The sequence below is a fragment of the Rattus norvegicus genome, chromosome 19 (assembly GCF_021556685.1).
Source record: "Rattus norvegicus strain SHRSP/BbbUtx chromosome 19, alternate assembly SHRSP_T2T, whole genome shotgun sequence".
Taxonomy (NCBI): Eukaryota; Metazoa; Chordata; class Mammalia; order Rodentia; family Muridae; genus Rattus; species Rattus norvegicus.
Genome location: NC_141552.1, coordinates 41,139,576 through 41,157,424, shown reverse-complemented (window position 1 = coordinate 41,157,424; position 17,849 = coordinate 41,139,576). Strand labels below are relative to the sequence as shown.

General features: G+C 40.6%; 1 protein-coding gene across 13 annotated transcripts in view; it reads left to right on the top strand.

Moving 5' to 3' along the window:
* Positions 1-17,849, top strand: part of Inpp4b (inositol polyphosphate-4-phosphatase type II B) — a 743,006-nt gene that overhangs the window by 655,353 nt on the left and 69,804 nt on the right. For all 13 annotated transcript variants that reach the window (XM_087593773.1, XM_087593768.1, XM_087593769.1 and 10 more), the window contains 5 exon segments: positions 8,433-8,605; positions 9,734-9,857; positions 10,916-11,033; positions 13,640-13,780; positions 15,796-15,893. In XM_087593773.1, the coding sequence (XP_087449899.1) occupies positions 8,433-8,605; positions 9,734-9,857; positions 10,916-11,033; positions 13,640-13,780; positions 15,796-15,893 (654 nt within the window).

Sequence of the window (17,849 nt, the reverse complement as noted above, 5' to 3'; positions counted from 1 at the left end):
TCTATTTTTATATGTATAAAGGAAACCTAGTGGTATACACTATATGTGTTCTGGCTTAGAACACCAATTAAGGAAAAACTAACAAAAACTATTGCATATAGAAAAATGCAACTGGATTTAGGGTGCAGATATGCAAACATGTCTATTTCCTTCCTCTGCGTAACAGGATTCTAACCCAGTCAAGACAGCATCCACTGGTGCTGCCTTCCCCACCTTCTATGCCGCTATTGAAATAGCACCTATGTAATGTAAACACATGGGTCATTTCTGTCTGTTTCATGACCTCTGGGGCTTGTTTCAAATACTCAGCCTACATGTAGACTAGAGTCACAAGCCTTAAGTTTATTCATAGCTACAAGGCAAAATAACACTGAGACATGTGAGTCTGTGAATTCTTCTTGGTCCAGCGCAACCTGGATTCAAAGCTTCAGGGCTGCGACAGATGCGGAGCTCGGGTGACGAACAGGTGCAGTTGCTAGAAACTGTCTCAGGAGAATTTACTGAAGACTTTCAACTCGCTGCTGTGAAGTGCAAAGTTTAGCTCGAGTTCCAGCTCATGCATTTCATCTGCTATTTGTCTAAGAGCAAGAATGGAAAGTTTTATGACACTCCTCTCAGCCTGTCAGAGTTTAAACAAACAAGGTCCCTCAACGCTAGGGAAGGTGGCCTCTGTTCTTTTCCTGCTCATTTGTCTTGGACCGAACAGTATGCTCATTTCTAATTCATCAAAAAGTTGTCAAGAACAGTCACTTACCCCAGAGGACACTGGAGTGTTTATATTTTAAGATGTTGTTTTGTCTTTTGCTTGAATACTTCCTTGTGGCAAGAACAGGAGAAAGAAAATGGTTCACAGGCTCCCTCACACCCACGGTTTCCAATGGCCCTGATAGTCACTGTTTCTAGACTTTTCCTTAACTTTTGGCTCCTGTTGTCTATAAGATGGTCTATCTTGCCTTCTTCTCACGTCTACCTTCCTGTGTTCTTTGCTCCTACTCTGATGACATCATACAAGGTCTCCATTGGCTAAGATTCACTATTGTTGCTCTCTTAGCTACTTTTCTTGTTTCTTTAGAAGAGAAATACCTGGTAAGACAAGGGAAAGGGAAAGAAAAATATTTTGGATCATAGTTTTATCAATTCCAGCCCAAGATGATGACCCAGGCATGCTGAAACTGAGTGGCCCATGTAATGGCAGCCAGGAAGCAGAGAGAAGCCTACTCATTTGGTTAGGCTTTGTCCTTTTCCTCTTAGACTGTTCCGATACCTGTCTGTTTTGGTGTAGCTCCCTCTAGAGGACAATCTTCCTTCAAGAACCTTTGGAGAGGCCCCACGTATTTTCTTAATAACCTCAGGCACATCAATTCAACTACATTGAGTTTCAACATCAACAAGCACATGTATGGATAGATAGCTCAGTGGGTACAGTGAATCCCACGCAAGTCAGACAGTCAGGTTTTAATCCCTGAAACTCACGTACAGGAGAGATCTCATTCTGTGGATGTTTTTCTGAACTCCAGGAATGAGTCCTGGCGTGTAGATGCCCTCACCATGCAGTACAGTAATGATATTTCTAGATCAGTATAATGAGCAGCATTTATTGCATCAAATTCCAACTTCTCTGGTTATCTGAGTCATCTCAGAGTAGGAGCGGTGCGGTACAAATATCATTACACTCATCAAAATAAAGCTATAAGACATGACCGTTGTGATTTAGTGAACTTAACATCTCTCAAGATGACTGTGTTGAAGCGAAGGAGCGGTGCTATGGTTTGGATCTGAATCTCTGCTATGCGCTAAAGACTTGCTCCTTTGTGCACCACTCCTGGATGCTGATGGAACCTTCAGGAGGTCACACCCCATGAGAAGTGTTTAGGTCATTAGGGTTGTGGTCCCAAGGGTGTTTGGAGAACCACCCTCCCCATTTCGCTCTTCAGCATTCCAGCTGTGAAATGAGCAGTGTGCTTCACTCATGCTCTGTCACTGTCACAAGGAAACCTGCCACAGAATAATGGATTTAATCAGCCCCAACTAGATACTTCAAAGCTTTTAAGCAACATAGATAGACCTTTGCTCTTTTCAAGGCCATTGCATTTTGACTAATACAGCAGGTAATGTCAGAAAGCCAATTCAGTACTTGTTATGGTAAGATAAATGCAAATTGAGTGTTCAGTTCCTGGACCACAGTTAGGGAATGAATCGTAAAGGCAAGAGCAGGAAGAGAATATTCTCAGCCTGCAGACATAACTTTGAAGCAGTCATAACCCCAGCACATGTTCCCTTTTCTCTCTTGCCTCTTGCTGTCTGGACTTAACATACTTTCTGTGTTCTACCCCTAGGATATGTCTAGATTAGAGGCCTCAAGAGAGCCAGTGTCTATGCATAACGTTGGTCACATGTATTTACTTATACAAAGAAATTCATTGTAAACTGTGCCGAGGAATACTCCCCAGTAATTTATCCTCCCACACTCATATTGATGACTAGAATACTGTTCACAGGTGAACACAGAGAGTTGAATTCTCAACACATGTTCACACAGTGGGGCTCAGAAAGAGCTGTATCTTTGCTGGTTTAGCATGTGGGCTTTGAAAGTCAAGGAACATTCTAAGAGTGTAGGTCCCTGTGCCTGTCTTCTGTCCTCATCCCCTGACCCTGAAGATGTTTCAGTTTTTATATTGAGTGAGATTTGTATATAATATGAAACACATGTTGGATAAGGATTGGTCTGTGTTCACCTCAAACCATTAGGCATTTTGTCAGCCTCCTTTGGAGTTACCTCAGATCTTCTCCTTCATAGAAATTCATGAGGAACAGAGCAGAGACATCTTCTCTCAGATATTAGCAGAGCATATAGTGGTTATTCGACCTTTTAGCTTTCCTTCCCCCTACCATATCTGAAAAGCTGGGATAACAAAAATAAGAATGTTTACATGCTTTTGTGAAGTTAATTATTTTAAATGAGGAGAGGAAAATCAAATACCTGAGAAGAAATTGGCAGGACAGCGTTGCGCCGTGTTACAGTGGGTTGCTACATGGCCCTTTTATTTTCCTCCCGAGTAACATAAGAGCCATTGAGCTCTGAGGACACGGACATCCTGTCCAGGAAATAGATGGTGTGTGGAGGGGAGGGAGGGCACCCAGCAGTCATCCTTTGAATCCTTTAGCTAGTTTCACTTGAATACATTAGAGAAGGCTGTAAAAGGATGGGAAGCAGAGAGCTGCCTGGATGGCTTCCAGGTTCCATCACAGAGCTCAGGAAAAGCTCGGCTAAGCCACATGCATTTTATGTTTTCCTGAGGAAAAATTCTGCTTGTTGGTCTCAGGGTTAAGGAGTCTCAGCAAGTTTTTATGGAGATACTAAAACATTCTCTTCATATTTTCCTCTGCTACTGAAGGAAGCCCAAGAGAACTACAAGTCAGGGACTGCCAAGGTGCTGAACTGGGAGATACTGATGGGGTGGCAAACCATGATGTAAGCACGACTGCCCTGCCTCCTTGAGGCATCTTACCAATGTGTTTTCCCATGTGCACACATGGTTCTACATGTGTGTAAAGTGGAAAAAAAAACACTAAACTCAGGAAAGTACATGTGAATGCATGCACGGATTTTTACTTTGCCCACACTGTAAGGAGAGTTGGTTTTATGGGAAGCACAACTGTCACTGTGCAAATGGTGGACTAGGAAGAATATGTCAGAAATAGGAAGAGTGAGCTCCCCCCCCCCAAACAACCATTAGTTTTGACAAGAAACTTGAAGCATATTTTGCTCCTGGTAAGAATGACATGAAATGTTCACTGTAGCAGAAAGACCATTTATGACCTGAACTCTACCTCTCTTTGGCCCCCCGTAGCCTATCGCATTCATGTCAGAACTTGGGATTTACAGAGTGGGCTGGACATTAACTTGGGAAAGAAACCTGTAGTCATTGGCTGGGACAGTTCCTTTCTCTACTGGTAGAGTTGATAGTTTCTCTTTCTAAAAGATACACGTCTGTTGCCTTCTTCCTCGCTTGGTATCTCCACAGAAAGCACGCTGTCTTCTTCAAGACATCTTACCATGCTCCAACGCTTCCAACTCTTCAATTACAACTGTTTTCTATATTCTCATTTTTCTTAAATTATAATCCTAAGTTATATAATCACTGTTTTATATACAGAATGTAGGTTATTAAATGGAGATGCTGGAATGCTTCTAACTAGAGAAGCACCTCCTTTTCCTCTTCGGTTTAGAGTACCAGTGTATTTCTCTCCCTATTCTAGTAAAACTAGAAATGGTCTCTTTCTCTCGTTTCTTTCCACCTCTGTTCTACTCTCCTCCTCTTTCCTCTCTCCCTCGGTCTCCCGTTCTGAAGTTTCTAAGTGTCCAGCGAAGTTTCTACTTTCAAAAATCTTTTAAAAAAGCAAACATCTGCGTTTCGTTTGAATGGACAATCTCATTCAAGGACGAAAACCTATACACTTACGATAGCTTTTTGTTTTCAGAGTGGAAAGCACGTGTCATACCCCTGAGCAAGCTATTGCCCCTGTGACACGGGAGAGTGCGAGTCCAGGTGTTTAGGCAATAGATACACGGTCTTTGAGAACTATGCAGATAGCGAGGAAAAATGTTTATTCATCCTTGAATTAAGTGACAAAGTAGTTCAACTTCAGCCTGATAAAGCAGCTCCATCTACTGCCCAGAAGCTGTATTTTCCGCCTGATAATTACACAGTGCAGTCTCAGACGTACACAACCAATCACAGGACAGGTTTGCAATTAGCTGTCAACAGTGAACTCTAAGTGAAGTTATCAGAATGTTCTTTTCCTAGTGTTTTCATAGGTAAGGGTGGGTGATATCAACACACACACAGACACACACACACACACACACACACACACACACACACACACACACACACAAACACACACAACTAGTTTTTCATATTGAAGGTAATAGGTACAAAATGAGAGAGGATGGGGCATGCAACATGTAAGTATAGAAGATATGTAGTAACATAGAGCATTGCTTGTTGGTGCCTGAAATGCTATTTATTAAAAAAAAAGTCATCTTTCCCACTTTTCTATGTAATTGGTTCTGTGGGAATTAATGACTTCAGTTGAACCACTGTTCATATTTTACCCTGAAGCACAAGCAGACTCTTGGTCAAATGAAACCAGCTGTAATGAGCCTTCTGTGAATTTCTCCTTTTCTAGTGTTTTCTTTCCCCCCCCCCAATACTAACAGTTAAGTCTACAGTATATTTTGGAAAGATCAAACATAATGCTTTGTTTTATATTGTAGCATTTTTTGTGCGTGCTGGAGGTCACTCATTATCCTTTCAACCATTTGGACTGGACAATTTAGCTTATTATATCACAACATCAAAAAATTGTAAATAGTACAGTCCTCACGTGATTATTTTTTTGTTTTTCATTTTTTATTGTTTTTTCAAGGTCTTAACTGATTATTGACCTTGTTGTTCTGAGAATCTGATGTTATCACAACCCTACTTGATAATTACTTTTTTATCTTCCATTATTCATGTTGTATTTGTCAATCCACTATTAATTCATTTAGATTTTAATAGAATGTCACAAAACCCAAAATTTGTATATATTTCTCAAGTCTTTTTTCTCCAAGTAAATTGAAATTTGTTCATATATTATGTGCCAGATTCACAATTATGTAGTTGGTCCATTTTACAAATCTAGACATGTAGGTACCCTAATTGGTTTTTATTTTTTCATATTATTGAAAACAGACATTTTTCTCATAGTCATTTCCTGATTACAGTTTCCCCCCCTCTACTCCTCCCAGGTTCTTCTTACCTGCCCACCCATCAGCACCCACCCATTCTATCTTTCATTAGAAAAGAACAGGCTTCTAAATTATAATAACAAACCACAGCAGAGTAAATATAATAAAACAACAAAACCCATCACATTGAAGTTGGCCAAGGAAAACCAACAAGAATAAAAGAGGCCCAAGAGAAGGCCCAAGAATGAGAGGCCCACTCACTCACACACTTAGTAGTCTGATAAAAAAAAAAGTAAAATAAAATAAAATGAAAGCTAGAATAAATATGCAGATGACCCGATGCAGACATTTTGACTTTTAAAAAGATTACTTTGTGACTGGACCACCAACCAAGGAGTGTGTAGGAGGGATCCATGGCTCCAGATACATATATACCAAGGATAGCTTTGTCTGATATCAGTGGGAGGAGAGGTCCTTGGTAGTGAGGAGGTATGATGCCCCAAGATAAGGGGATGCTATGTGGGTGGCTGGGGGAGCATCCTCATAGAAACAAAGGGGGAAGGGGAGAGGGCGGGTGTGGGATGGGGGATCTTATGGAGGAATAACCGGGAAGTGGAATATCATTTGCGATGTAAACGAATGGATTGATTAAGAAAAAAGATTACTTTGGTATTAGAGAGATGGCTCACTGAGTAACGTAAGCAATGTGCAAAGCTGAAGACGTGAGTTTGGATCCAATCTCGTCATTCCTTCTTTATTAAGTAAAGTGTATGAAACAAAATCCAGTCAATCAGCATCCAAGAAAAAGGCCAAGCACAGTGAAGTATACCCATATTTTCAACAAAGGAAAGCAGAGAGAAAGGACAGAGCCTGGAGCTCATTGGCCAGAGACTTTAGCCAATGGGAGAGTTTCAGGTTCAGTCTGAGACTATCTCAAAATATAAAATAGCAATGGAAGAAAATGCAGGAACAGAGGCACATACCTGTATACCTATGTGTACACATGTAGATATACACACACACACACACACACACACACACACACACACACGCACACACGCACACACGCACACACACACACACACACACACACACCATTCTTTAAATATACCATGTGGAACTCTAATAATGTCAAAAGTTTGACTTTTCCTTATATGCCTGCATTATGCAAAAACATAATGGCACAAATGGATGCATTCTTTGGCAATTTTGGTGTCCGCTAAAAGCTAGCCCTGTCCTAGTTTCTGGAGACTTGGTGATTAAATAAATACTTTCCTCTCCCTTGCTGAGCTTCTTCTTTAGCCAAATTCACACACAGCAGCATCAGAATGACGTGGCACAAAGAGGCACAACAGCACCCAAGCTTTAGGAAAGAAACAAAAACAAGCAGGGAGGCAGCTTCCTCTGGGACAGAGGTCTCGGACCAAGTCTCCAGAGAAGATTAAACCATCAGAAAGTAAGTAGAGAAAAGAAAACTTCTAGAGGGAGACTATCTTCAAAGCTTCTACAGTAAGGAGGTAGAGCATCCTGGGGGATAATTTAATACACTTAGAACACAACATTGCAAACAATTTTTTAAAAATGATTTATTTATTTTATGTATATGAATACACTGCCGCTGTCTTCAGACCCACTAGAAGGGGACATTGGATCCCATTACAGAAGGTTGTGAGCCACCAAGTGGTTGCTGGGAACTGAACTCAAGACCTCAGGAAGAGCAGTCAGTGTTCTTAACCACTGAGTCATCTCTCCAGCCACAATTTTCTTTCCTTCCTTCTTTCTTTCCTTCTGTCCTTCCTTCCTTCCTTCCTTCCTTCCTTCCTTCCTTCCTTCCTTCCTTCCTCTGTCTGTCTTTCTTTCATTTATTTATTATGTATACAATTTTCTGCCTGCATGTATGTCTGCAGGCCAGAAGAGGGCACCAGATCACACTCTAGATGGTTGTGAGCCACCATGTGGTTGCTGGGAATTGAGCTCAGGACCTCTGGAAGAGCAGCTACTGCTCTTAACCTGTGAGCCATCTCTCCACCCAGAAAATGATTTTCTTAAGGTGGTACTAGACACGTGTGCAGAGGTCGGGTCCTGGAGGACGCTTCATGAACTTACTTGTTCTACTTGTGTTGGTTTTGCTTGCTTGCCCTTTGTTGCTTTATTCGGTTTCGAATGAAATGGGATTCAGACTGACTGAAAAGTTCCCACCCACACTACAGAGGAGGAACTCGATCTGAGTATGATGGAGAAAGGAGGAAGTAAGTTAGGGAGAGACCAGGAATGGAACTGAAGGATAACAGTGTATCCCGGACAGAATGAGGAGAAGAGGAGAAGATTGATACCACCATGAGATGAGAGCTGATTTGATGGTCACATTTCTATGAAATCTTTGGGAAAACTCCAGCAAAAAAAATCTGTCTCCGGCATAGGAAGAAACGGTGCATCATTAACAGAGAGTGCTCCCCTCGAGAAGAGTGAAACAGAAAGGCAGCCTATGGCCTTATATGACATATATCTAGGTACAGGGATGCAACAGAAGACTGGCTGTAGACCCGAATTAGGGAAATCACTGGACTTGGAGATTTTCAGCCCCAATCTTCATGATTCATTGATAGGTGTACACGTTCATGGAAAATGTTGGTTCTACACTCACAGACTCTTTCCCATCTTTCCCGCTGTCCTTGATCCGCATGCGCTGTCACAGAGGACTGGTATGAACAGCTGCACCCACTCATCCTTACCTTGAAGGAGTGCATGGCAGAAGTGGTGAACCGAGCGAAGCAATCCCTGACATTTGTGCTGCTTCAGGAACTCGCCTACAGTCTGCCCCAGTGTTTGATGCTGACTCTGAGGAGAGACATCGTCTTCAGTCAGGCGGTGGGTGCCCCTTGCTGTGTGTACAGAACAGTGCTGAACTGGTAACGCTCTGTCCTTGATGGGGGTAAAGCTCTTTGCTTGGTTTTATTTTTCAAGATCCTTTTTGGAAATTCTGGTACCCTGTTTTGTTTATATAAGGAAATAGGCTGAAGAGATCAAGAACAACTTCTGAGCCATTGGTATTTCTTTGTGGAAAAGATACAGCTCAATGTGAAATGCATATTTTGCTTGAACAGTGGATAGAGTCTGTGAGGAAGATATAATGGCCCTTCCCTGGGACAGCCTATGGGTGAAAAGGAAGGGACTGTCACCTTGCACTGCAGGTGATGGCCAAGACCTCAGTGAAGGGGGTGTTTGCTCCTTATTTATTCAGCTTCCACAAATTTCAGGTTTCACATTGGTCTCTTTCCTTATTTATAAAAGAAGTTTCCAGCAAGACTTGCTCATAAGGGTTTGCAGAATCACCTGTTTTGGCCATACTCAACCCTAATCCTGACTCTAAAACCAGTCATACAAACCAGTGCAGAGTCTGCTGTATTTCTGTATCCCCTTTCTCCACCCCACAACTCACTTTTAGAGGTCAAGTACATGAAGCATGAAGGGAAGGGAGAGCAATTCTTCACTTTGTAAGCGGTCTGTGAGAAGGGGATATTTTAACCAAATTGCCCCACTGCCAGTACATTATGCCATTAGTGATCCAGTAGCAGATGAATGAACCAGACTGAACTCCCACTTAAGTTTGCTTATTAATAATGTCGTTTTACTGAGTCTAGTCAGATGTGCGAGAACAAAATAATAGCATAATTCGAAAAATCTTAAGAATGTTTAATGGTGCCACGGTTATAGATGGTAGGCATACAATTCAGAGACGTTCTGCTTTGATTCTGAAACCCATTGATCCAGCTTCTTTCCAATTCCGTCTCCCCAAGCCCTTAGACAATGCCACCCGAGATCAAAGACCATCAATTTATTTTAATAAATAATGTACCAATTTCTAGCACCTCTGCTATATATGCTTGAGGAATCTTAATTAAATCTGTGGTGTCTCAAAAGTCTGCAGATATTTAAAAACTGAAGTGATAAGTTTGCTGACCCCAGTAAAATTTCTCGGATGGTTTCTTTTCTTAGCTTGCTGGATTGGTTTGTGGTTTTATCATCAAACTACACACAAGTTTGCACGACCCTGGCTTCCTCCAGCAGCTTCACACAGTGGGCTTGATAGTGCAGTACGAAGGGCTGCTAAGCACTTACAGTAAGTATTGCGTGAGCTTGTGCTACGATCTTATTGCGATGGATAGTGATGATACTTCTGTTGTTTTTTTAAATAGCATCAAAAGTAAAAAGTGAAGCTTTCTGTGCCAAGCATAACAGAACAAAAGGCAGCTTCCAGGTTTTACATTCATTCACCCTTGGGATTTCTTTGCGGTTCATATTATATTTTGAAAATTGAGTTGTGGATTATTTAAGAGTGGCTTCATGAGCAGTGATCTGTATTTTCTGATTTAATAAAGAGGCTCACTGACAACATTTGTTTCATTGCATTTGAAACACACAACGGCCTCCTGTCTAGAACTACGCTGTTCAATACGGGAGCCCCGCGTGCTTATGGAGGCCTTCAAAGGCACTTGGCCCAAATTAATGTGTTCTAGATGTGAACATCAGATTTCAAAGACCAACAGAGACACTGTTTTGTATTCGCAATTAAGAAATAAATATCACTTTACATTTGAATCTGTAATTTGTACATGTTAGAATTATGTGCACTACGTTATTAAAACCAATGCGGCTTTGTTCCACTTTGCTCTGATTTTCAAAAACGAGGGGCAGAAAACCTGCATATATTTATGTAGCTCACATTCTGTTTCCTTTGCATGGTGCTAGTCTAGAATATTCATTATATCTCCAGGCTATATTTTTCAGAGTTTGAAGACAAAATTAGCTTGAGGTAATTGATCAATTGATTAAATGATCATTACAGCTTTTTTTCTTCTAAAAAAAAATCAAATTAACAGCCCTGTCAATGAAAAAATGTCGCTTCATAAAAGGCTCAGACGTCTCTCTCTAGGCTCTCAACAAAGCTGGACAGTCTTCTTCCCTCAAAGGGAACATTGACTTCTGGAGTCCATTGAAACTGTTCTTATTCCACTGATGAAAGCCCTGAGCTGAATGGGAAGGTACGCTGAATGGAGTCACTGCCTTCATAATCTCATTCACTGGATGCTAGGGACAATCCCAGCAGGGAGGCACAGCGGCAGCCAACATTATATTTTAATAGTCTGTTTGCAACAAGGTCCCTTTCTCCCCGTGCAGGTGACGAAATCGGAATGCTGGAGGACATGGCTGTCGGCATTTCAGACTTAAGGAAGGTCGCTTTCAAAATAACGGAAGCCACATCCAATGATGTCCTCCCTGTTCTCACAGGAAGGCGGTGAGTGGTGCCCATGTCCAGAGCCCAGACTTTCTTGCTTACACAGTGTTTTCTGGGCAAGTTTCCTTGAATAAGTCAGGTTTGGGGATTATTGTTTGTTTGTTTGTTTTGTTTCCTTCTTTTGAAGAGGTCAAAAAATACCAAGAGGTCTTAAAAATCTCCCAGAAGTCTCGTGAGCGTTTCCAATGGTCTTGAGGTTAAACATGAGGGTGCATGGGAGATGTAGAAAGTCTGAAGCAGCAGCCGCCGCCTCTGAGGACTACTTCTCTTCATTACTGTTCTAGTCCAAAGCTCTGGGTGTTTTTACTTTTGCGGGAATTGGCCAGCTAATAGCTTCATAATTCTTGAGATGACTTGAAATTAAATTCACTTAAATGCAGCAACATGTTGTGAAGGATATATTCTTATGTCGGGTGCATATTCCACCATTTTTCTTAATCATTTTTGACAATTCACTTTCAGACTGCGACATTTCCGAGAAGGGCTTTAAATAAATGGCTTCTAAGATCAAAATACTAGAAATAATAAAAAAAGATGGTATATAAAAGAGACTTCTAACAGGAGAAGTATACCATATGAAATGTTTGAATCAGAAGTCATCCAGATTTTAATCAATTTGATGTTAAAGTATTTAAGTACTATATGAAGTTACTTGAATTTTGAAATAGTCTTAGGTCACAGTGTAAACATGTGTTGGAAGAAATGGAGAAAAGACAAAAGAAACATAAAATAATTCTTTAGAATCATGTGTTAAGGTGCATACAAAACAGCCAGTTTTTCATGCATAGTTGAAAGATAACTCTGGAACGTAAGGAAAGAAAACACAGCCTCCATGAAAGTAAATGTCTCATCCAGATATTAATGCATCCTTTGCTATTCATAGGAGGAAAAATGAGTAAAGATTGTTCACAAATACCACTGGAAAATAACACAGCTCATACACTACTCTGAAGTTTATGATGAAATGTAGTAAGTTGATACTTTCCCCCAAAATTCATGGGGAAGTTTAGCAGGCTATTTGTGCGGGCAAAGAGAAGGGCGTTCTTCTTGAGGACGTTCTTCAAGCTCTGTTTATGATCAGAACTTGTCCAAGGAGTGAAAGACTCCATAAAGACAAAAGGCTGCTTCTGGGTAAATTCTATGAATTTGACAGACACACACACACACACACACTCACCTTTAAAAGAAATCACAAAGAATGTGAAAAGACAAGCCACAAACTGAGAGAAAACACATACAGATTGTAATTTTTAAAGTCCTTGTTCCAAAAATATACTTAGGCATTTCACATCTAAATAATAATTAAAAATATACTTTAAAATGTGACAAAAAATCTGAATAGAGATAAATGATAAGAAACATACGAGGAAGGCCTGTAGTCCCCGAAGACGATAGGAACGCCACAGTAAGACCAACAGACTCAACCAACCTGGAACCTCGAGGCTGTCAGAGTCTAAATCACCAACTAAGGAACATACACGGGGGGACCTAGACCTCCCTGCTCATAAGTAGTGGATGTACAGCTTGGTCTTCACATGGGTCCTGAACCACTGGTGTGGGAGCTATCCCAAAAGCTGTTGCCTGCATGTGGGGTATATTCTTCTACCTGGGCTGCTTTGTCTGCCTCTGTGGGAGAGGAAGGGCCTAGACCTGCATAGACTTGAAGTGGCAGAGTCAGGGGATACCTGGGGGTTGGGGGGTGACTCTACAGCTTAAAGGAGAAAAAGAGGGAGGAGGGGGAAGGGTTGTAGTGAGTGGGACCTAAAGTGAATAAGAAAAGAAATAAAATTAAATTTTTTTTAAAAAGAGAAGCATATGAAATCATTCTCAGTATCCCTAGTCAATGGGGGAGGGGTGGAAACTGCCCATTCATAGAAGGTACTCACGTGGAAACTATCACCTTTAAGACTTCTGATAATAGCAAATGTTGCTACACTACAACAAAGAAATGCTTGGAGTTTCATACGTGACTGGTAGGAAGGAAATAGAGCACCCTAATTGGTTCTCCAACACCAGTGGTCATCCCTAAGATCACACACAGATGAACAACACTGAATGGTCTCAGCAGGCTGTGTTTACGTACTTCCCATATGCATGTGCATGCTTATGTACATATATAATATATATGTATATATATATATGTATATATATTAATGTGAAGAAAATGTGGCCACTAACTTTCAAAGGAGTAATGTAATGACAGTGTTTGGCTTGGAAGGAGGGAAAGAAACAAGGGGAGGAGGAAATGATGCAATTACATTTTAATTAAAAAGAAAGGAAATAGCTAATCAGTTTTTTTAAAAAAATCAAATACAAACTTATACTACGGTCCTTAAATAAATCCCCAAGAGGAAAGAAAGTATTTGCTCACCCCATAAGCTTTCACCTAAGTATCCACCAGGAGACTATTCACAAGAAAAATTAGGCATGAGTTGTGTACTCATGAATGAATGGGGAAAATGGCGTGATGCACTGCTGTGCTAAAATGTGACTTAGTCACACACACGACCAACACGCGATGCAACATGGGTGAGTTATAAACACGAACCAACTCATTCATGTCTTAATCTAAACCATTTCTGCCTTCCACGCTTGGCGGTCTTCAGCGAACACTACGTGGTGGAGGTCAAGCTTCCAGCGACAGTGTTTGAGTCGCTCCCTCTGCAAATTAAAGAAGGCCAGTTGCTTCATGTGTATCCTGTTCTGTTTAACGTTGGAATCAATGAGCAGCAGACTCTGGCCGAGAGGTAGGCTTCACGAGAAAGATGGAGTTCAGCGTTTCTTTTTCTGATTTTGTTACATCCTGAGAAATAGCATATTTCTGCTTATAGATTTAGACATATGATGTGTGGTATTTTCCTTTCAATTAATATACTTCCAAGTTGCTTCTCATGATGAAGGAAACTGTATATGAAAGAGTCATGCCCCTAATTTAGATTTAAATGTGTCAAAACCTTGAGAAATATATTTATACCAGTAGCAAAATATGTACGCAGCCTATGAGTGTGACCTAGAGAGCAGCCTCTGACTCTCGTGTTTAGGGACTTCTAGAGAGCCGGGAGGAATTTGCAAGGACCAGTGAGCCTCTAGCCTACACTAGTTTTTATTGTCCGTGTCATTCTAACCGTGCTAGGGGTCACTTCATTTTGAAAGCATTCATTTTCCTTTATCTCTCTCATAAATTAAAATTGTAAGTTTTAATTACCTGGAAACTGTATAAGTGACAGGATTTGAAAAAAAGAGACAAAATTGCAGAATAAGGGGAAAGCCTGGGGGCAGCAGGCAAGTCAGTTGGCTTAGCACATTGACACCAACACGGCATTGATTCAGGCAGAGCGCCTTCCCCTCTGCGCTTTCACCCTTATTATTCTGATTTAGAATTCTGGTCTTCTCCAGGCATGTGAGATACTGCATAAATCCTGTAACGTTCTATTTAGTATTTATCCCCAACCATGTATTGTATGTGACCATCCTTACATAGATAAATGCTAACTGCATCAAAAATCTTAGACAAGAATGAAGATTGAAGACCAGGTAGATTTGAAAAACTAAACATCATTCCTCACAGTTCAAAGGCATGTGAGAAATGTGAGAGCCAGTTCCAAGCCACTGGTACATGGCTCTCTTCCTATGTGCTCACACGACCTCCTCTTCACACAAATGTAGGGGGAAGGTAGAGGAGGTTTTCGGTAGCACCTTTTATAAGAATATTAATCCCACATGGTCAGAACTCACCCTCATCTTCTTTAACCTTGGGCAGATCCTCAGAGCCCACACCAACAAACACAGACACACTGGAGGTAATGGCTTCCACACGTGAGTTTTGTGAGAACACAATCATCCTCCAGCTGCTCACACTATCTGGCCAGGTCAGAGAACCCTAAAGAAAGTCTCCTGTGTTTTTTTCTGGACACCGTATTTAATATAGATGCAGAACCCGCTTCTGCCAGGCGCTACCTGCTTTGTCAAGCTGTAGAAGAAAAGGATCACCAGCCAGCAGAAGTCTATCAGCAAATACCACATGAAACTGGGTCATAAAATAACCAAAGATGGTTGAAGAGACAAAACGAGTGAAGAAAGAATGTGACTCCAGCATGGGGGCCTTCTCGTAGGGCAGTGTTTTCTCAACCTGCAGGTCATGACCACTCGGAAGGCTGCATATCACACATTCTGCACATTAGATATTCACATCATGATTCATGGCAGTGCAAAGGCACAGTTAGGGATTAGCACTGAGACTTTAATTGACACCAAGATAAATATGCATATGGGTTTGAATGGAGATACATACTGGAAGCTTCATGGATGACATTCTTTGGTCGGAAGAGAGAGTTTTGAAGTGTGGAACTGGGACGTATTGAGAGAGAAGACAGATGCAATGGTATTAAGAAAAAAGGACAGGACGAAGGCCGCCAAGGAGAGCTCTGGCACACAGCTGCAGGCCTGTGCAGAGCGTGTTCAGTAGTAAAGTCCAGGGAGAGGACCATAGCACACACTCCATAGCTGGCAGCCCAGCTTCCAGACATGGTCTTCTAGGTCCTTGTGCAAGCATGAATAGAATCTCAAATGGAGAGAGGTGGAGGGGCTCCCTCTGTGTGCTAAGGCATGACCTTATAAATGAGGTGTACAGTGGATAAGAAAATATCCCATCATCTGTATAAAAGGACAAGATAAGCTGTATTAATTTTTGGTGCTTTTATATCCCATGACTCTCCTCCCTCTCCCCCTCCTCTTCCCCTCTTCATCCTTTGTCTATTTTTAGGTTCGGAGATGTTTCTTTGCAAGAAAGTATTAATCAAGAAAATTTTGAGCTTGTACAAGAATATTATTCAATATTTATGGAAAAGATGCCGCCTGATTGTAAGTATATGGGTTGTAGAAAACACTAACAGTCATTTGTTGATTAACAATCATTTGTTGATTAAAAAATCTTAAGCAAAAGAGGTCTGTGAGCAAAGGAGCATGGGGTGGGGGCGAAAGTGACTTTGAGACTTTGGGAAGAAAAGGACTGATTGCCAAGGTGGCATGGCTGAAGCCTGCTTCGTTACCTTGATTGCCGTCCTCAGTGTGCCCGGTGTCCATGCTGGGACACTAAATGGTGAAAATGCCAAGATTTAGAAATACGGAAGGTCTAATTAGAAATCTCAATTGAGTCCGATAAAAATTTTGCACAGTTAACACTTAAATAACTGGATCATTTGTTGTTAATATTTTATCCGTTTGACATATAGTACGTGAGCATAAAGAGAAAGTCGGATAGAATACAAGTGCTCGGTGTAATGATCAATGATGTAAGTTACAAGTTCTCGATGCAATCTTACGATTTATAACTTTAGGGACAAATTCACTGGATGTGCTTATTGCACCATTTTATGTGAAAATTGTAACCATTTAAGCAGACAGCCATGTTTTAAATGTTGGATATGCGTTCTCCATTATTCGCTAGGGTAGCTCTTCCTTCCACTTGAGCTCTTGGGTATTTGAATTTATGGACTGACCAGGATTTCATTTATCTCCAGTATAACTTTCCTCAGATATGTGTGAGGACAGGAAACTAAATTTAACAAGTAGAAATATTACATTTTCATCAAAAGTCACAAAGTAGAGTTGTCACCAACTTATAAGCAATCTGTTCGTTGTTTGTGTCTAGTGCTTGGACTCTCACAGGCAGAAGAGTATTTGCTTTTACATAGCTCGGCAAGCATGGTTTCATGATGCTCCAGTGACCCATGCAGTCATTGCAGATACACAGAAAACTCCTAGTCCTGGTATTACATTATGATTTTTATATTACTATATTTCATATAAAATATGTTTTCCCAACATTCAAATCTTCCAATGGAGATTGTTAGCCCCCAGCACACTTTGGATTATAGATGTGTTACTTGCACTAAGGTTCTGAGTTTGTGTAAACGAAACTCCTTTTCTTCAGTGATTAATGAAGTTACTAAGATTTAGACATCATCGACTATGTGTTGCTCTGAGATTTGATTTTTCTTATCATTCTAAAATGATGTCAGAATTTTCATGTATTTCCAACATGGCTTCTGTCTACTCTGATATAGGAAAATTAGCTATATTCCCTAGCTCATCCGCATCAGCAGACATGGCAATCAATAAGAAATGCAGGTCCTCGGCTTCTCTACAGACTCCCGCACCTCCCTGAACCCATGCTTCCAAGTGCTGTCTGATCCATAGTAATGTTTGAGAGCTTTTACCATGTCTTCTTTATTCAGGGGTAAATTAAAAGTAGGTTATGGAACTTCATGAAGGGTTTTATTATACCAAAACCAACCATTTGCCTAAAAAAGAAATTAAGTAAAAGTCCTTACTGAAGGATTGCCTAATGTGAAATATAAAACATTTATATACTCGAGTAAACTATTTGAACTATTTGAAGGAATAAATGTTTAAAGATTTGAGAGAGAAGGGAAGCTGTTAAGATATAAAGTAAAATAGGTCTTATGGTTTTTATCCAAAAGAGGATTTAAGAACATTAATCTTTCTATATTACCAATTAGAGTTGTCTTCTCAATCTCCATAAGGGAATGGTTTCTGGACACCCTATAAATTAACATTAAAGTACATAATTTCTACTAATAAGAACCTAGTAAAATTTAAGCAGTATGGAAATGTTTGTTGTGCTGTAATTTTATAGGGAATAATCACATACACATCAAGTCTACAACAGGTTCCATACAGATGCAGTTTTACTTCTGAACACATATGATCTATGGTTTATAAATTTATGGATGGTAAACTCTGGAGTAGAAAAAGTCGACTATATAACCACGAATCTTTGAAAGTTGAAACTTT